The sequence below is a fragment of the Gekko japonicus genome, unplaced genomic scaffold (genome assembly GCF_001447785.1).
Source record: "Gekko japonicus isolate JY-2015 unplaced genomic scaffold, Gekko_japonicus_V1.1 scaffold1251, whole genome shotgun sequence".
NCBI lineage: Eukaryota > Metazoa > Chordata > Lepidosauria > Squamata > Gekkonidae > Gekko > Gekko japonicus.
This window is the reverse complement of record NW_015168084.1, coordinates 294684-315193: the sequence shown is the minus strand read 5'-3', so window position 1 is coordinate 315193 and position 20510 is coordinate 294684. Positions and strand designations below refer to the sequence as shown.

General features: G+C 46.1%; 1 protein-coding gene and 1 non-coding gene across 2 annotated transcripts in view; both read left to right on the top strand.

Annotated features, from left to right (window-relative positions):
• The window catches only part of LOC107113379 (exostosin-1), a gene marked incomplete at its 5' end in the record, with an annotated part of 62107 nt that overhangs the window by 14078 nt on the left and 27519 nt on the right, over positions 1–20510 (top strand). Inside the window, 4 exons of the mRNA XM_015414703.1 lie at positions 6115–6234; positions 13450–13582; positions 15061–15179; positions 17382–17477. Of these exons, the coding sequence (XP_015270189.1) occupies positions 6115–6234; positions 13450–13582; positions 15061–15179; positions 17382–17477 (468 nt within the window). The remainder of the gene's footprint in view (positions 1–6114; positions 6235–13449; positions 13583–15060; positions 15180–17381; positions 17478–20510) is intronic.
• On the top strand, positions 5817–5888 carry TRNAV-GAC. The gene has a single exon. It is a non-coding gene; the product is annotated as a tRNA-Val (tRNA).

Below are 20510 nucleotides of genomic sequence, written 5' to 3'. Positions count from 1 at the left end.
TCAGGGACCCGGCGGTGGACCTGCAAGGCCGGCGGGAGTGCGAGGAAGCCCCACCAAGGCCCTCCCTGGCCCCAGGCAGGCAGGGGTGGGGAGAGGCGGGGGGGAAGCAACCTACCCTCCCTCTTCTCCTGCCTCCTCCTGGCTGAATGAGGGCCGGAAGCGGGGTGGCCGGAAGCAGGGGGCGGGGCTTCGTCGTGTGCCCCGCCCCCCGCACCTCACCCCGGGGGAACTGCAAGCCCCCGCGTTCCCCCCCGAATCGACCTCTGACTCTTTGAGTGAAGAAGTACTTCCTTTTATCTGTTCTAAGCTTGCTGCTCATTAATTTGAGTTCCCGTGAGTTCTTGTTTAGTGAGAAAAGGAGAAAAGTTCTTTTTCTACCTTCACTGTCCCACACATAATTTTGTAAACCTTTGTCATGTCGCCCTCAGCCATAGTTTCTCCAAGCTAAACCTTTGTTCGTAGGGAAGGTGTTCCATCCCCTTAATCTTTTTAGTTGGGTTTTCTGCACTTTTCCCAAAGCTATAATATCTTTATAGCCTTGAACTGTTGTTATACTCCTTCTGGCAGTTATTTGGGAGGGCTGTTGAAATCTTCAACTTAGAAAAAGGTCTCTGTGTGTTAAGTGCCATCATAGCCAACCTATGGTGACCCTGTAGGGTTTTCAAGGGAAGGGGCGAGCAGGGGAAGTTTGCCATTACCTGCCTCTGCATAGCGACCCTGGACTTCCTTGGTGGTCTCTCATGTAAGAACTAACCGGGGCCGACCCTGCTTAGCTTCCAAGATCTGATGAGGTCAGGCTAGCCTGGGCCATGCAGGTCAACTCAAGGCCTTATGCTGTGGATTTTCGTAACAATTCAGTAGGCAAAGGTTGTATTGCTGCTGCTAGACAAACAGAGAACTTCCACTGGTCTGGCAAACTTGGTTAAAATACTGAGCAGAGAACAAGGAAGGCCCTGTCTGTAATTCCAGTTCTGCCTTAGCCTGCCTGCTGTATCCTTAGCCCCAGTCTACCACTTGCACTTTTTCCCACCACCACTACCCCACTTTACAGGGTGGTTATCAGAATTATTGAGAGGATAAAACCAGCATTCAGAATGCTCCGGGGTTGGATCCTATGCAACTGTAAATGGAACAATTTTGGATCTCTCCCCTCGTCTTTCTGTAGCTGTTCCTGACTTCAGAGGGATCCCTGAGAACCACAAATGGGACTCAGCCACTGGCAGTTGTAGCTCAGGAGGCAAACTTATTTATTAAAAATATTTTATACCACTTTACTCTTAGAACAGAAGGCCTTGCATCCCACCTAGACTTTCTGCAGGTTAGAGTGGGGCAGTTTTCACTTATTCCTCCTTCTGCGGGAGACTTCTGACCCCCCCCCAACTATTCATGGGGCTACCCCATCTCCAGGAGCAGCATTTCAAGGGATGCTGCAGGAGGGGGGAAATCAGTGAAAATTGTCCCCTCCCAGCCTTGGGAATTCTAGATAGGAACCAAGCCGAGACATCTCTCGGTTTGCACCAACAAAACACTGTATGAAATACTATGTGTCATACATATGTCAATAAATCTGCACAGAGCTGTCACACTTTAGTTCAGGGATGCAAAACACAGTCAACAATAAATGCAGCTCAAAACTCCACTTGCCAGTTTATGAAAGGCGCTGCAAAAGAGCTTTCTCTTGCATGCCTTTCTGACCTTAACAGAGAAAGAGTCCTCCAGGCTTGGTCAGGTAGACTGTTTCACAGGGCTAAGGTCACCCAATGAGTTTTCATCACAGTGTGTGTGTGTGGGGGGGATCCTAGTCTGACACTTGAAACACTACACTACCCTGTAAGTTCAAATCCAAAAGTTAGTCACTTACATTGCAAGAGCTTCTCCTGCACTTGTCTGTTCAGTAGAGGGGTGTGATTCTTCCTGGAATTACATGAGGCCACAACTCTCTGCAGATTTTCTGTTTGGACAAACTAGGAGCCCGCGGGTCCCCACGATGCATCCGAAATACCATCTTGTGGGAACTGTGTACTCACATGAACCATTCCAGGGACCCACGTGCACTGAATACATGTGGCTGGCAGGTTCCCAGTTCAAGGAACAGACCATCTGCTGAGCCCTCATGTCAAGTGGCTAGCCTGTGAGAAGAGGATGAAGGTGTGACTATTACAACGTTGAGCATATCTGGCTATACATCTCATTTAAGCCTCATATTTGATGGGGGCTATAGTATCTTCCACGTTCCCTTTGCTGCTTCCTTTGGGACCCTTGACTTAATCTCTTGTCAATCATGATACCCGTCAGCAATACGTAAAGCCATCTTACTTAGAATAGCTTAACGCTTCAAATTGGGTTTCTCGCTGAACTTCACGCAGAGCATATATTAAAAGTGCGCGCCTGGCATAAGGAGATCATTGCTGTCAAGCTGTTTTTCAGAATGCTGTAAGGCTATGCACAGAACAGATGTATTCTAATTAAGAATATTTTATTGGGAATGGTTGTGTTCCCCCCCCCCCCCCCCCCGACGAGACCATGAATGAGAGAAAAGGCAAATTGCTGGGCTTAATCTAATATCTAAGTGGGAAAATGCAAAATGGCATGGATCAAAAACAAACAGAGGTAGGTGCCTTGTGCATAATTAGACGGAGGAAAAATATATGACTGTTTGGAAAGCTTAGGAAGAATGCAGCAGTCTGATGAGAAAATAGATGCCTGGCTGAAGTAAACATTCTCCTCCTCCTCAACAAAGGGAATGCAGAGAAAGACTGGGTTTTCTGTTACTCTTCTGACAGAGGTCTAGGCTGCATGGACTCCAGGAAGAGGGCAAGAGCATTGGCCATGTTACGACATGAATCATACGTGTCCCTGAGGGCTATCTAGTCCCATCTTGCATGAGCTTCTTGGGGGGAAAATCAGTGGTCCCAACGGTCTACCAGGGTGCATTAAGGTTTACAAAGCATAATCTGAACTTCCGATCATTTAAGGCATAACTAATCAGCGTTAATGATCCTGAGTACACGCTCTTTCTTAAGAACTGACAAAGAATCTCGCTGCATCAGGCTGTGGGAAATCCAACACTAATCTCACTTAGCACCGATTAGTTCTAGTTTTAAGCTGAGTACAGATTCTTGCTTTATCCGTTTTATATGTATTATATACGAAAGGGGTTCTAATTGCATCTTTATTTCGTTGGATATTTATACCCTGCGTTTTTCCTCAGTGGGGACTCAAAGCTGCTTGCTACAGCATTTTCCCTTTCTCAGTTTCCCCCCCGCCCCTAAAAACAACCCTGTGAAGAAGGTTGGGCTGTAAGAGAGTGTGACTGGCCCTAGGTCCTCCAGCAAGCTTCCGCAGCAGATTGGAACCTGGGTTTCCCAGAGCCTAGTCTTGCACTCTGACCCCTACACCACACGGACTGGCCATGCAAAAACTTTCCCATGAAACCTTTGGCACAACCTTCCCAATCTCGTTACATTTAGAGAGCCAGTTTGGTGTAGTGGTTAAGTGCACGGACTCTAATCTGAGAGAACTAGGTTTGATTCCCCACTCCTCCACTTGCAGCTGCTGGATGACCTTGGGCAAACCGTTGTTCTCTCAGAGCTGTTCTCTCAAGAGCAGTTCTCTCAGAGCTCTCTCAGCCCCATCTGCTTCACAGGGTGTCTGTTGTGGGGAGGGGAAGGGAAAGGAGATTGTAAGCCGCTCTGAGACTCCGAGTGAAGGGCAGGGTATAAATCCAATCTCCTCCTCCTTCTCTCCCCCCTATCTCTTTCGACTGGCTTTCTCGAATACGCACAAGAAGTTGCCTTCTACTGAATCAGGCCTTTTGGTCCATCGAGATCACTTGTCTGCTCAGACAGGCAGCAGCTCTCCAGGATTGTAGGTAGAGGCCTTTCACATTACCTTCTGTCTTTCACATCATCTTTGTAACCAGGGCTTTTTTGTAGAAAAAGGCTTTCTCGAATACGCACAAGAAGTTGCCTTCTACTGAATCAGGCCTTTTGGTCCATCGAGATCACTTGTCTGCTCAGGCAGGCAGCAGCTCTCCAAGATTGTAGGTAGAGGCCTTTCACATCACCTACTGTCTTTCACATCACCTTTGTAACTAAAGAGGCCGGAGATTGAATCTGGGACCTTCTGTGTGCAAAGCAGAGCTTCTTCCACTGAGTCACAGCCCTTCCCCTAAATTCCTGTCTCTGTTGTGTTGCTGTTTTTTAGATTTTAAATTCCCTGGGGCAGGCACCTACTGCCTTTTTATAGGCTGGGAGGGAACACATGTATAAAAAAACTCCTGCCCCAGCATTCTTTGCAGGAAATCCATCAATTCTCAGACATAACCAATCTATCCGGAAATAGATCACAGCCAATGTTCCCTGTAAGCTGTGGAGTCCTTCCCCTAAATTCCTGTCTCTGTTGTGTTGCTGTTTTTTAGATTTTAAATTCCCTGGGGCAGGCACCTACTGCCTTTTTATAGGCTGGGAGGGAACACATGTATAAAAAAACTCCTGCCCCAGCATTCTTTGCAGGAAATCCATCAATTCTCAGACATAACCAATCTATCCGGAAATCACTAGATTACAGCCTACCTCCTACGCCTCCTGATCCAGTCTGGCATCTTGCTGAAAGGAGCCCACGATGAACTGGGGGTGAAGGATAAAAAAATGAGTTTGTGTTGATCATTCTTAGCTGTCCCTGTCCGATACCCTTAGCCTTGTGGGCTTTAGGAAGGCAGAACTGCAATAAATAAATAACTATACTTCCCTGTCCAATTAGGGAGGCTGAACCTTTTGGGAAGTCGTCAGGATACTAAGCGAATAAGGCAAGCCCGCGAATTTTTATGCATTTTTTCCCCAAGCAAATGGCGTAATTAGGTTTACATTATTTTTCTTCATGTTCTACACTGCTGATTAAATGTTTGAAGTTTTACATTATGAATAGACTCCAGGGCCTTTATAAGAGAGTCCACATACATTAAAACCAGTGCTCCCTCTAAGGTGTGGAGTCTTGTGAGCAAAAATTCTACATTATGAGCTAGTGGCATTACAGTTGTGAGCGAGTGATTTGGCTACTGCATAAATTAGTTCACTCTGGTAATTACTTTCCTAAGCTAAGACAAAAAATCTGTGAGCCGGAAGCTAAAAAACTGTGAGCTAGCTCACACTAACTCAGCTTAGAGGGAACATTGGACAACTAAAAAGAATTTTTAAAAGATCTGCAGATCAGAATTAATCAAGTTGGCCTGGAAAGAGAATTGTGGTGATCTTGAACTGTGTCCCCCAAAGTACGGCATTCATTCCTGCTGTTTGATGAGGTTCTTTGTTTTCTTAAAATCCATGCTTCAGATGGCCAGTTGCAAAGCCAAGCGTTAAAATGCTTCCAATCTGTGACATTCTGCCACCCTGAATGGGAGCCTCTTATGACTGAAGAAGTTTCACCTGACCCTGTGACATTGCAGTGACAACCAAAGATCACCTCTCAAATCTCACACTGTTTTACCGCTGTGTCTTTAGAAACAGTGTCCTGTCAAGCCCAAGCCGTCGGTTGCTTGCGTTAATTGTGTGGTTGAGTCAACTCTTGGCTATTTCAGCTTTTCAGAGCTTTATACTTCAGAAAATATTATACAGGAAAGCAATAGAACTCCAGAGCAGAAAACAACCATGGCTCATAGACGCTCACTTGCCTAATCTCTTTGAAAGTGAAACAGTTCTCATGAGGAGCTATAGGTGGTCAGTATTCACACACACACTCTCTACTAAAATACAGTCAATTTTTTTGTGAACTTCCATAAGGCAACAGAACACAACGTTATAAAATGTTACAAGATAATAGGGGCTGTGGCTCAATGGTAAAGCATCTGCCTGACATGCAGAAGGTCCCAGGTTCAATCCCTGGCATCCCCAAGGTAAAAGGATCATGTAGTAGGTGATGTGAAAGACCTGAGACTCAGAAAAGCCCCTGCCTGTCTGAGTAGACAATACTGACCTTGATGGACCAAGGGTCTGATTCAGCATAAGGCAGCTCCATGTGTTCATCAGAAGGTCCCAGGTTCAATCCCTGGCATCCCCAAGGTAAAAGGATCAGGTAGTAGGTAATGTGACAGACCTCCGCCTGAGAATTGTATTACAGATCCCTTCTACAATCAGGTCTATCCATCAGGATAAAATCCTAGCACTTAGACAGCAGACACAATTCTTGTGGGAGGCTTATTTTTCTTCAGTGGAGAAGATTGTATTGACCACACTAGAGGTGAGAAAAGCCCCTGCCTGTCTGAGTAGACAGTACTGACCTTGATGGACCAAGGGTCTGATTCAGCATAAGGCAGCTCCATGTGTTCATCAGAAGGTCCCAGGTTCAGTCCCCGGCATCTCCAAGGTAAAAGGATCAGGTAGTAGGTAATGTGACAGACCTCCGTCTGAGACTCAGAAAAGCCCCTGCCTGTCCGAGTAGACAGTACTGACCTTGATGGACCAAGGGTCTGATTCAAGCATAAGGCAGCTCCATCTGTTCATCAGCAGTCGTAAAAGGCTAGCAAACAGGACCTAATGCATGTCAATTAAAAGGATGGTGTGAATGAAAATGTCTTCAGTTTTTTTTCAGAATGTCTGGAAAGGGAAAGCTTGGGGAGTCTTCTGTGAATGGTGTTCTGTAACTCTACCGTGGAAAAGTGGGGCCACCACTTGGCCAAGAGGTTTTGTGAAAAGGTCTCCATGACATAAATATCAGATTCATTCATTCTGGAAAAGTGTGATTTTGGGGGAGAGGGGGGAGGACCCAGGCTCTTCAGTCAACAATGGGGTAGACATCCAGGATTAATGAGCAGCCTGTTTAATTCAGTTTCCAATTACTGCTATTACTGCCGCTGTCATCGAAACAGGGTGGTTATTGTGCCGCAAATGAGAGCCAAATGCACGATGCGCGGATCTATAAAACCTAAACTGATTGAGTTGTAAACAGATCATCTGGAAGAGCCCCCAGAAGTGTCTTTAATGTGCTCAGTCGGCAGTGTTTTCCTACCGCGTCTGAATTGTCTCAACATTGTATTACAGATCCCTTCTACAATCAGGTCTATCCATCAGGATAAAATCCTAGCACTTAGACAGCAGACACAGTTCTTGTGGGAGGCTTATTTTTCTTCAGTGGAGAAGATTGTATTGACCACACTAGAGGTGAGTAAATAATCTTGGATATTAGTCAGGGTTGTTCACTGTGCACCTTTGGCTTTTCAGACCTGTCGAGGAGTCATTGGGGGGGGGGATATCCCCTTGGGAAACATGTTCTTCATTACTGGGATCAGGGAAAGGTAAAAGTGACAGATGGGAACCCTGTCTAGCTTGCAGGGAGAAGTTGCCTCCTGTAGAAGAGTAGCTTTTGCGGGATTTACAGTGGAATGATCGGTACTCTTGCCATTCCTGGTAAATAGGTTGTTTTAAGGAATCTTTCTTGGACAAATCACTTTCTGAAGACACCATTTTGTAAAGCCTCCTAGTTTCGGGCGGGCTTTTTCTTTTTTTACCCCGAGGCGATTTGACGGCCTTGATGGGTCTCTGGGGAAAACAGTAGATTCAGGGCAGAAGCTATTTCAGATTCAAGGAGACGCTGACAGAAGACCCAGTGACAAAATCTATTATGAAATGGAACGGGTTGCCATGTTTTCAGAAGTGTTTCCATAGAGCCGTGACTAAGACACACACAGAGTGTCTTCCATCTGGTACATAGCAAATGTGATTCTGATATCATCTACAACTCATGGTTTGCGGATCCAAAACCAGCCTTTGAGGGAGGATACATTCTCCCTCCTCTCCACTTCTTCCTTATCCCGGAGGAATTCCATCCTTCTGGAGTAAATTCCTGCCCTCCTCTTCCTCCTTCCTGGCATTAACATTAGGGCTCATAACTACACTGTGGTTATAATGCTCCCGTGTTCCCTCATTGATCCGTTGACAAATGTGCCTCAAGCCATAGCTTCAAATTCTGGGTTTTTTGAGGGCACGATGGTTGGCATCAGTGCCCTAGAACCATGGTTCATGCTGCCGATGGAAAAGGAGGGCTGGGTTTGCTTTAACAAGGGAGTGTTCCTGAGGCACACTTCAAAGTGCAACACCTGGTTTGCAGGAAACAGCATGACACTGCGCCCCACTTTTCACACATGCACGCAGTGCAAGGGGGTGCATTTAGAAGAGCTCTTGTTTCTTTCTGCAACACACATATCCTGTATGTTCGAATCTACAGTTTTCTCTGGCAGTGTGGTCTGGAAGGGATGGAGGTAACTTGAGGTTGTACATGAAATGGTACCATCAGGGTAATCTATCTTTTTTCTTGCTTTCTTTTTTTGCCACTTGCCCAGTGCTTCCTAAGATGATTTAGAAGAGCTTGTGTGAATCCTTCTCCTCTGTCCCTGCCTCTAAAATGTGCTCTTGTCCAAAGCCCCGTGTTTCTTAGTTTAATTCAGACAGTGGGCTTCCGTGGCTTGGCACCGGGGTATCTGAAGGACCATCTTCTCCCACACGTTTCTGCCTGGGATTTAAGATTGCTGGGAGCTGCTCTCCTTTCTGTCCCGTCAGTTAAAGAAGTCTGGCAGGTACACAAGAGAGGGCCTTTTTTGTAGCGGCCCCGTGATTATTTATTAGATTAGATTTTTTTGTGTGTGTGACCACCCTTCCCTGCTTGCACAGGGCTCAGGACAGTTCACAACAATTTAGTTCAGTGCAGTGTAAAATAAGTTTATACCACATATTTAAAACATTCAGAATGTTTAAACATTTCAAAACATTTTAAAAACAAGATGGCCATGCAAAACATTTTAAAAACAAGATGGCCATGCAAAACATTTTAAAAACAAGATGGCCGTGCTAGCCTTCAGTCGTTGGGGGGGGGGGCAGGTAGATGTCAGGAACCATCACTGGGCTCAACCAAAGGAGCAAACCTCCTCACGGAAGTGGACCTGGCCGCCTCATTGTTGATCTTCGGGTGGCAGCTGAAGACAGTTTTATTGAGGACTGCATTTTGATTGATTTGGCTTTTATTATTGGCCGCCCTAACCAGAGTTTTTAATCTGTGACTTTTATGGGTTTTATAATTGTCCGTGTTTGTTTGTTTTTAATTATGTTTTCAAAAATGTTTGGCTTATATTGTAAGCCGCCTTGAGTTCTGCAAGGGAGAAAGGCGGCTAACACGTGTTTTAAAGAAATAGGCTTGAACAAGATGTGACGTTGTAGCCACTCCGGCCTGTTTTCTTTAGGTGGGCAACTCCCATGTTCAACCACAAAACCCAGTTCAGCATTGGATTGCTTTAGGACAGTTATTTGCATCCCCAATAATCCTGTATTCATGTTAGCAAGCCTACATGGCACTGTTTGGGGCAGAAATGTGCTTTTAAAAAAGACTGTTTTCAGCAGAGATATTTTTATATATATATATCTTAAAACACAAAATCTGTATTTAGCAAGGTATGCAGCAATTTTGCCTCTGCTTTGTATGATCCTTTGGGGAGCCATATAACTGTTCCCTTTTGACCTTTTATATATAGTCTCAGTTCTGGTCTCAAAGGCAGCAAGTGGTGTTTTCTTGACTAGAACAGCCATTAGTTAAATTTGGTCTAACGCTTAAGTCAAGTCCCAGGCCCATAAAGGAACAGGATCAGTGAGAATCCTCCGCTTGACCTGCAGCTGAAGATGCATATAATTGGGGGCCTCAGAAGCTGAGCTGTGTGTGTGTGTGTGTGTGTGTGCATTGCTATATTTCTGCCAAGAAACCATGCAGTGTATGAACTATATTGGGAAAATTTACCTTTCTGCACTTACAATTCACTTAGAATCATAGAATTGGAAGGGACCTCCAGAGTCATCTAGTCCAAGCCCCTTCACAATGCAGGAAATTCACAAATACCCCCAGTGACCCCTGTTCCATGCCCAGAAGATGACAAAAAACCAACAGGATCCCTGGCCAAACTAGCCTGGAGAAAACTTGCTTCCTGAACCCAAAGTGACAATGGGCATTTCCCTGGGCGTGTCAGAAAGGGCCACGAGAACTAAGCACTGAGGCAACCCTTCCTCCCTCTCATGATCTGCCTAAGTTCACAGAATCAGAGTTGCCCTCAGATGGTCATCTAGCCTCTGCTTAAAAACCTCCAAAGCAGGAGTGCCCACCACCTCCCAAGGAAGCCTGTTCCACTGAGGAACTGCTCTGTCACAAAGTTCTTCCTAATGTTTCGCCAAAAAGTCTTTTGATCTGATTCAGCCCATTGGTTCTGGTCCAACCATCCTCTATATGACAGTCTTTTAAATTACTTGAAGATGGTTATCATATCATATTAACCATATGACTTTTTGCCGTTGCTTTTTTCCTTTTTTTTTTTTTTTTTTGCTTTTTCTGGGCAGGTGAGAGCAGGGATGACGGCAAAGGGGCTTTTTCATCAGCTGACAATTAGTCACGAGCCAGTTTGGTGTAGTGGTTAAGTGTCTGGACTCTAATCTGGGAGAACCGGGTTTGATTCCCCACTCCTCCACTTGCACCTGCTGATGTGATCTTGGGTCAGTCACAAGCTCTGGCACAGCTGTCCTTGAAAAAGGGCAGTTTGTGACAGAGCTCTCTCAGCCCCACCCACCTTACAGGGTGTCTGTCGTGGGGAGGGGAAGGGAAAGGAGTTTGTAAGCGGCTCTGAGACACCTTTGGGTGGTGAAGGGCGGGGTATAAACCCAATCTCTTCTTCTTTTTCTATTTAATATATGGATTATTTTTAATGCTCTGCCTTTTCAGTAGCTTTGGGGCAGCGTACAAATTAAAATTAAAAAAAATACTAATTACAATAAAATCCCACATATCCCTTCCTACCCCCCCCCCTTTTTAAAAAAGGCCATGGCCTATGCCCCATTAAAAGCCCTCGCAAACAGAGTATCCCTGTAGCACCTCCGAAGAACTTCTGGACGTGGTGCCTCCCTCACCTCCTCCGGGAACACATTCTGTAGAATGGGAGCTATGACGGAAAAGGTAGGGCTGTAGCTGATGCCGGGTGGGCTGCCCCAAATGCACTTTCAGTCAGTCCACTTCCAGTGCACTTCAGCGATCCTTTGCAAGTGGATTTTGCCATTTCCACACCGTAAAATCCAGTTGGAAAGTGCATTCTTCAGCCCTGACCTGGATAGCCCAGGCAAGCCCGATCTCGCCTTGCATTCTGTCTTTCACATGAGTCTATTGAAGAAGGATCCTGGACCGTCTCCTTGGAGACCAGAGACTACTCCTCCTCCGCCTGTCATATTGGAAGGGGATGAACATTTTGAAATAGCTGATATCCTTGATTGTAAAGTGAAACGTGGTAAACTCTGGTACCTTATCGAATGGGTTGATTTCGGTCCCCAGCACCGCGAATGGGTGGAAGAAGGGGATATTCGGGCCCCTTACCTGATCCGTAGTTTCCACAGAAGGTTCCCGGACAAACCGGGAGGTCTCCCGCCCAGCCCGGGAGGTCTCCCGCCCAGGCCGGGAGGTGTGTTGTAAGTGTATTTTAAGGGGGGCAGTATGTCAGCAAGCTGCCATTCTGTTTTCTGTGACCTCTGTGTACATATCCTTTCCCTGTTACTCCCGTCTTGGCTTCTATCATCCTGCTCCTGCTTTGGAATGCAAAAGATAACTGCTGGAGGTTGTGTGGGGGAGAAGATGCTGTAATGCTTGCCTATTGATTTTCCCAGGACTACTGCACCTGTGTTTTGTCTGATGTTCTGCCTGGTTCTCATGTACTGGGCGCGCAACCGTTTCCTTAGCCCGCCAGCGGGAAAGATATTCATTGGATCTGTATCTGTTTGAAGTTCCTTTATTATGCTTGACCTAACTGTGTATCCCCAGTTCTAACAAAGAACGTGTTTGAGTATGTCTTCAACGCTTTGAAATAAATTTTGCTTTTCTTTAAAACGTGGATTTATTCTCGATGCTTGGGGATCCAACAGCGTGTTGAAGTGGTTAAGAGTGGTGACCTCTAATCTGGAGAACTGAGTTTGAGTCTGCACTTCTTCACATGAAGCCTGCTGGGTGACCTTGGGTCAGTCACTGTTTGCTCAGAACTCTCAGCCCCATCGACCTCCCAAGGTGCCTGTTGTGTGAGGAAAGGAAGGGAAGGAGATTGTAAGCCGCTCTGAGAATCCTCTAGAGAAAAGCAGGGTATGAAAACCAACTCTTCGTTTTCTTCTACCTGAAAATCCCAGAATCCATTTGTGTGTACTTACAGGGGCAAAAAAATCAGACAGCAGGTTGGATCCAGAACAAATTTTCAGATGGCAGAATGGAAGCTTCCTAGATAGAGGACTTCATAGAGGGAACAGTGCACTCGAGTCCCCCCCTGTAATTATCTCGGGGTATTTTTTGTTTCCACATTACATTGAGGTCACCACGGTTTTGCTCCACACACACGGATGCTGTTATAACCAGGGATAAATGCAAGGTATTGTGTCACAAGTTGAACTGTGATAAAACCAGGGTTGAGATCCAAGTGCGGAAAGGACCCATGACTTCCAGGCGCACGCACACACACAAACACAAAGTGCATTATTCAGTATGTGTGGAAGGGCCCTAAGGAACAAGTGGCAACCCAAAGACAGCAACTGGTGCACAGGAATGGACGGGAGGAGATGAGACAGCAACTGGTGCACAGGAATGGACGGGAAGAGATGGTCCTTTTACAAACAGGTTTGATTACTGGAAACCTGATGCCGCCTTCCTTCTGGATAATGAGCCGTCACCAGCCATTGGCTCCAGAATTTCAAGCACAATTTAGCAGCCATGAGGACTAGAAACCGGGAGGGAGGGGAGAGGGAGACCCTCATGGTTCTGAATCGTGTGCCGAGTACCGCAATCTGTGTTTTTCTTGGCTGCCTATTATGTGTGATTTTATGAACGGCTTTCCTTGAGCCAAAGATGCAGTGCCATCATTATTTTTTTTCCTTCCCTGCCATTTGTTTCTGGCTGTATCTTCCTGTATGTGTGTGTGTGTTTTGTTTGTGTGTGTGTGGATAGGAGGAGGGGTGGAGGTTAAAGACGTCATTACCCCCCCCCCCCTGAACTAACCATCCTCGTATAAAAATCTCGCACCGGCCTAATTATTTTATGCAGGATACGGCTGGCAAAAATCGCCGAACGGATTAATCAGCCTCGTAAACTGACATGCCGTTCTGAAAAGTCAAAACATAGTTTGACTTGAAACACAGAATCTAATAAGTTGCGGAGTTGCCAGCAGCAGCTAATGAGGTAGTTTGAATACCATTATGGGTGGCTTCTAACCCACAGGAAAGTGCTGAAGGATACAGGTTCAGCATCCTGTGTTTTTATTTTTTAAAAAAGACTGCTAAATAATCTGACTCTTCTTGGCTTTCACCAAAGGCACAGCAACTGCTGTCTTCAGCAGCCGTTGAACCGTCTCCCGTTTTTCATTAGAGACCTGCTTAAAATGGCTTTTATTTCTTCTTTTCCCCCCAGATTATTCAAGACAGAATCTTTAAGCACATATCACGCAACAGCTTAATATGGAATACACACCCCGGAGGGTTATTTGTACTGCCACAGTATTCATCATATCTAGGAGATTTTCCTTACTATTATGCTAATCTAGGTAAGGTGATTCTGTGTTTTTGACCTCAACAGTTGGGAGGCTGGAAATTCTGGAGGATGTATCAGAGGTGGCCCAGTACGCTGGCTCCCTATCAACGTGTTATTAACAAATTGGGAGTCAGCATTGGGAACCCGTGCTCCCTTCCTCTCTCCCCCCAGGCAGAGTAATTCCACCCCGCCACACCCCTGGCCTTCCTTCCCTTCTCAGCCTTAAACGTGGCTTTGCAGTAGATGTGCTTCAGTGCTATCTATAGTTCTCTCAGAGATGGATGCCAATGTTTGCAGTGGTTTTGCAGACTATGTTCCTGGGCAGACCTTACGTGCATTAAATGCAGTTTCTACTAGCAAAAATAACCCCTAGCTGGGAAGGGAGGGAGGAACTTGCTCCGGAGGAGGGAGGAGAATGAAGCACAAGTTCATGATCCTGAATCTCAGTTTCCCCTCTGTGGTTTGCAGGGAGAGAGCCAGAGTTACACCGGCATTAGGTTGTTGTGCTCCTTGCTGATATGCTATTACTGGTTCACAAAAGTAGCATCCTATATAGTACTTATAGTACATGAGGAATGCCATGGACTCCAGAGGGGATCATTTCTCTCTTTGGGGGCATCGCCTTATGTATCTATGCAAATGTTGGATTCTCCCACTCTTGGACCGACTTTATTTCCACACAACATTTATTTTTGCTCTCCTGGCCCTGCTTCTCACAGGCCTTTCGTGGCTGTGATGGGAGCTAAATTCAGATCTCTTGGAGCTACATTCAGATTATCAGACCTCCATATCTTCAGGCTGCTGTGTCGAGTGCCTGCATCTCACATCTTGTTGTCGGTATGGTGGAGGTAAAGGGTGTGTGTCCCCTCCACTGCCTCACCAAGGGGTTTGCTTGTTCTGAACAAACTAGAACTAAGGGAACTGGCTTGCAGTGTGGCTGAGATGACATGCTGGTCCAAGCCAGTGCCTAAAATCACAGACTAATCACAGAGTGGTAAAAAGGGGCCCTTGGAGCTGACTTCCTGCTGGCAAAGATGGACTCCTGGCCAGTCAATTGATCAGCCTCCCCAAACTGTTAAGAACATAAGAAGAGCCCTGCTGGATCAGTCCAGTGGGCCATCTAGTCCAGCATCCTGTCTGACACAGTCGCCAGCCAGTTCCTCTGGAAGTCCAACAAGAGGACTTTGGAGGCTGAGGCCTTCCTCTGATGTTGCCTCCTGGCAATAGTATTAAGAGGATTACTACCTCTGAATGTGGGAGTTCTGTGCCTATGGCTGTCACTACGTCCTCTGGCAGTGAATTCCACATTTTAATCATTCTTACAGCATGTCTATCAACTGACCACAGAATGAACCATTCCAGGTGGCTCCAGTAGCCAAGCCCTGCAGGGAAGTCATCAAAAAATGTTATCTTATCCTAGATGCCGGCAGTCCCTTTGTACCTAGGTTGATTGATGGTCCTTATCTTAAGGTTCTGTTTTTCCTGTTCCAGGTGTCAAGCCCCCATCCAAATTCACCGCCGTTATCCATGCAGTTACTCCTTTGGTTTCTCAGTCTCAACCCGTGCTGAAACTCCTGGTCGCTGTAGCCAAATCCCAGTACTGCGCCCAGGTGAGAAATGAGGCCCAGCTTCCAGGCGGTTGGCCGGGGCCACCGACTCCATGGTGGCAGTCGGTCATAATCATGTCTTAATCATCCAGTTTGACGTTTGCCTCTCGTTTAACAGTGATAGATGTTGGCGAGCTTTCAGTTCCCAGACTTTATTAAAGGAACCAAAATGTCATTTGTTTTACGTCTGCAAAGGGACGCTGATTGACTTTTATCACCAGAGGGCACAATCCAGTAAGTGCCAATCCATCGTGGGATGAATAATGGTTATGCAGGAGTGCTTCTGGGAGGAGCGCAACCAAGAGCGTGCCTGCAACATGACCAATATGCGTCAAGGGACGATGGTTGGCTTTCAGCCCGGTTGACGGTCTAGTCAAGAATTACTGTTTTTTAATTGGCGTACAAGGCATATTCATCAGAGCTGAGTACACAGGGTGCGTTAAAAAAATTCCATGCCCGGACAATCTGAATTCTGAACAGAGAAATGTGTGAATTCTGCGATCTGTAAATACTATTCAAATGGGACAACTCCGTATTATTGAATTTTGAATAAGCCTACAGCACTGTTTCAGTGGTCGTGGGGTTGAGCAAGGAGCTTTGTGAGATTCTGAAGCTCTAACCCCAAGAAACCTTGAGTCACCTCTCCGTCTTCTGAGGGGGGTGCTCGTTGAAACAGAGAGCTGGAGGGGATCCCAAGGGTCATCTAGTCCAACCCCCTCCATAATGCAGGAAATTCACAGCTACCTCCCACACACACACACCCCTCTTGGGTGACCTTTGCTCTGTGCTCAGAGGAAGTAAAAAAACCTCCAGGATCCCAGGCCCAATCTGGCCTGGATAAAAATTCCTTCCTGACCCTGGACATACAAGAAAGGGACACAGGAGCAGAGCGCTGGCTCATCCCTTCCTGCCCTCCCTCTCACAGTCTGTCTGAATAGTGAGTCGTGCATCTTCAGTTATAGTTTTGTAGCCCTAAGGACTAGCGACTTAAAGCACACAATCTTAGCAAGCGGGAAACTGTCCCCAGCTGGGGCCTGTGCGGCTGCTGGGTTCCGAGCTTCCAGAGTCACAGACGGCAGAGATTTCTGTGTTGTCAGTGGGTTGAGGGTGGAAGGGCTTTCCTTTTGCCTCCCCCAAAGTAAACTCATGAGATCCTCCCAGATGCTGCACAAATAGTATCTGACAATATAGACTAGGGGGTCCCCAACCTTTTTGAGACTGTGGGCCCCTTTGGGTCCCACAGTGTGGTGGGCACGGCCACAAAATGGCTGCCACAAGCGTACCGTCAGTCGTACCGTGAAGACCCTTGTGTTGTGCTGGCACAGTCAGTCAAATCTCTAATGGCCCCACCTACTTTCTAAAAACACCTAATGGGTGCCACGGCACCCATGCTGGTGGTGACCCCTGTTACTGACCTTTTTTTCCTTGTGGTCAGAATGATGAGAGTAATGTAAAATTAGTTGCATTCCTTTTCCTTGAAAGGAATTTGGCTCTCAGCCTGTAAAGTCCTCCTCCCAAATCCCGCTGTCTGTGCCCCCAGCTGCAGAGGTGTGGCAGGCAGCAACCAGAGACGGGGCTTTTTCAGTGGTGGCACCTTGCCTTTGGAATGCGCTCCCCCTTGAGGCTCGCCCAATAGCTACTTTACTGCCTTTTTAGGCAGCAGACCAAAATATTCATCCTTAACCAAGCATTTATCTGCAAGATTCCATTTTTAAGCCATTGTTAATCATTTGCTTCCGAATGTTTTTATGATCTTGTTTTATTGTTCTTTAGATCATTCTTAGGGTTGTGGTTTTTATGATTTTATGCTTGCTTGTTTTTTTGATCATGTGAGTTACCTCAAGCTCTGGACCGATAAAGTCTCCTAAACAAATACAACGTCCTGTAGCAGTAGAAAAGAGCAAGAATCCAGTAGCACCTTATAGACTAACAACATTCGTGGCAGGGTATGAGCTTTTGTGAGTCACTGCTCACTTCTTCAGATACTCATGCAAGCTCCTACCCTGCCACAAATGTTGTTAGTCTTTAAGGTGCTACTGGACTCTTGCTCTTTTCTTCTGCTATAGACAGACTAGCACAGCTACCCATCTTGATCTAACAACATCCTGTGTTTGACAGCAGAGGAGGAAGCTTTGTGCTCCGGCCAAGATCTTTCTGTAGGCCTGTTTGCCATGCCTGAGGGTTCTGCTTTTTTCTTCTTTTCAGATCATTGTCTTATGGAATTGTGATAAGCCCCTCCCTGCCAAGCACCGTTGGCCTGCCACTGCTGTGCCTGTCATTGTCATCGAAGGAGAGAGCAAGGTAGGTGAACACGCCTGGCCGTTGTATGTAAGGGCTCGGGAACTTCGGAAAACGTGTTTCCATTTCCGTTTCCCCACCTTGCTTTTAGTTAAGATGTGTCTCGCCCCACCTTTTCAAGAGCTCAAGGCAGTTTCCAAGCCAACATTAAAACACAAACAAAATGGACAGTGGGGGGGGGGAACCCCACAATACCTTCATCGTGAGCAAGCACTTCCTGCTTTTGTACAAGACCATATTGACTGAGGAAGGGGCCATAGCTTAGTGGCAGAGCATCTGCTTTGTGTGTGGAAGGTCCCAGTCCACAGGACTTCCAGCAGAAAGGATCAGGTGGTGGGTGATGTGAAGGACCTCTCCCTGAGGCCCTGGAGAGTCGCTTGACAGTCTGAATAGACAATACTGACCTTAGTTGCTGTGGATTTTCCGGGTTGTGTGGCCGTGGTCTTGGCATTGTAGAACCTGACGTTTTGCCAGTAGCTGTGACTGGCATCCTCAGAGGTATAACACGGAAAGATGGAGTACTCTCTGTGTCAATACCTCTGAGGATGCCAGTCACAGTTACTGGCAAAACGTCAGGTTCTACAGTGCCAAGACCACGGCCACACAACCTGGAAAATCTACAGCAACTAATGAACTCCGGCCGTGAAAGCCTTCGACAAAATACTGACCTTGTTGGACCAAGCGTCTGAGCCAGTATAAAAGAGCTTCATGGGTGTTCATTGGCATCTTCCCTCCCCTCCCCCTTTAATTTAAGCAACTGTTATAACATGGCAAAGAGAATGAACTATGATCTGCTGGGATTAGGGATGCCAACCTCCAGGTTGGACCTGGGGATCCCCGGAATTACAGCTCATCTCCAAACTTATAGAGATCAGTTCCCCTGGTGGAAATGGATGCTTTGGAGGGTAGGCTGTATGGCATTATAACCCACTAAGGTCCCCGTCCTCACCAGCCTCCATCCCAAAATCTCCAGGAGTTTCCCAACCTGGATCTGGTAACCCTGCCCCCCATCCCTCACTGGTGGCCGGGGGGAACCTGGAAACCTGAACCTCGAGCCATTCAGCTTTTGAGTTACCGGTCTGCAATGCAGGAATAATAATACTGCCTTACGGAGTTGTTGTCAAAGATTGGTATAATAATGTATGTGAAGCACATTAAACACTTAAGCCATAATACCAATGCTAAATATTTTCATATGTCCAGTAGCCAAGGAATCACCTTCCTGGGGTAGGGGGAACATCCAGGGAGTTTGCCATCCAGGACTTGGATGTGTATTTCTGCAAATCTGGAAATAAACCCAACAGATGAATAGTGCAGTCCTTAGCAGAGCTATACCCTTTGAAGTCGATGGGTTTAGAAGGGTGTTACTCTGCTTATGAATTCACTGTAAAATATTAAATACCAGTATAAAGATTTTAAAAATCTATAGCAGCCATCGGATTAAAATTACAGCAGCATAAAGTAATTAATAGATTAAAAAATAAACACTCCTGTTTCATAAAAGGAATCTAAAAAGAAATTCACATAGTAGATAAATCTATTTAAGAAAGAAAGGCTGGGAAAAGGCAGGAACGCTTCTTTGCTTCTCAGTGAGAAATCCCTGCCAGGCTTCTGAGGAACACCAATGTTCTCCAGAACGTAGTATGAGAACAGTGAATCTTTATCACTATTTCTTCTTTTTTAAATTGAATTCTTTATTTAACATCATTTTTATAACAGATTAACATTCCGAATACTGGTGAGAGCTTCTCAAGATTGACAATTAGTTGTGCGTTTAAAGCAAGCCATTACATTCAAGTATCATTAACTTAATGAGAGCCAGTTTGATGTAGTGGTTAAGTGTGCAGACTCTAATCTGGGAGAACCGGGTTTGATTCCCCACTCCTCCACTTGCACCTGGCTGGATGACCTTGGGTAAGCCGTAGTTCTGACAAGAGCTGTTCTTGAAAAAGAGGCGTTTCTGTCAAAGCTCTCTCAGCCCCACCTACCTCACAGGGTGTCTGTTGTGGGGAGGGGAAGGGAAAGGAGTTTGTAAGCCGCTCTGAGACACCTTTGGATAGTGAAGGGCGGGGTATAAATCCAATCTCTTCTCTTCTTCTTCTTCTCTTAACACCACCAGTCTGTTCTAATAATTAGACAAGCTTAAAAGAGTAACAGGTCACGACAATACAAATTATTTGGTACTACCTTTCCCCTACCCAAGTGTTCTACCACTAGGAACCAGACAGCTTGAAAGGTTTTTTGGTAACTTTCCAAGTTGGGCATTAAGGATTGACTTGTAATTTTACCATAAATATGGTAGGCCCTGCATGGATAACGTAAGTTGCACTAAAAATCCACCAGTGGAGAAAGTAGAGGTCCCCACATACCCCAGGCCTGACGAGGACTGAATATGCTTTAGGAAGTCCAGCATGTTAAGAGCAGCTGAGAGTCAGTTATTTGGGGGGGAGGGGTTTCCAGTGGAATTTAGACTGTTCTAGCCCCTGATGTGGATGGTCCAGACCAGTGTTCCCTCTAAGCTGAGTTAGTGTGAGCTAGCTCACAGGTTTTTTAGCCTCCAGCTCACACATTTTTGTCTTCGCTCAGGAAGGATAGTTTCAGAGCAAACTAATTTACGCAGTATCCAAATCACTTGCTCACAACTTTAATGCCAGTAGCTCACAAAGTAGAATGTTTGCTCACAAGACTCCACAGCGTAGAGGGAGCATTAGCCCAGACTACTCCAATCTTGTCAGATCCGGGATACTAAGCAGTCGGCCCTGGGTAGTAAGGATGGGAGGCCACCAAGGAATTCTAGGTTTGCTTTCCGAGGCAGGCAGTGGCAAAACTACCTCTGTTCATCTCTTGTCTTGAAAAGTCTATAGAGTTGCCATAAGTCAGCTGCACCTTGACAGTACTTTTTCCAACACCAGCCCTGAAAGCTTAGAGAATCGTAGAGGAGGAGATTTCAGGGTGCAATTTTCAAATTCCGCCCCCCCCCATTCTCACGGCACACCAGGTTTGTATTATTATTATTATTATTATTATTATTATTAT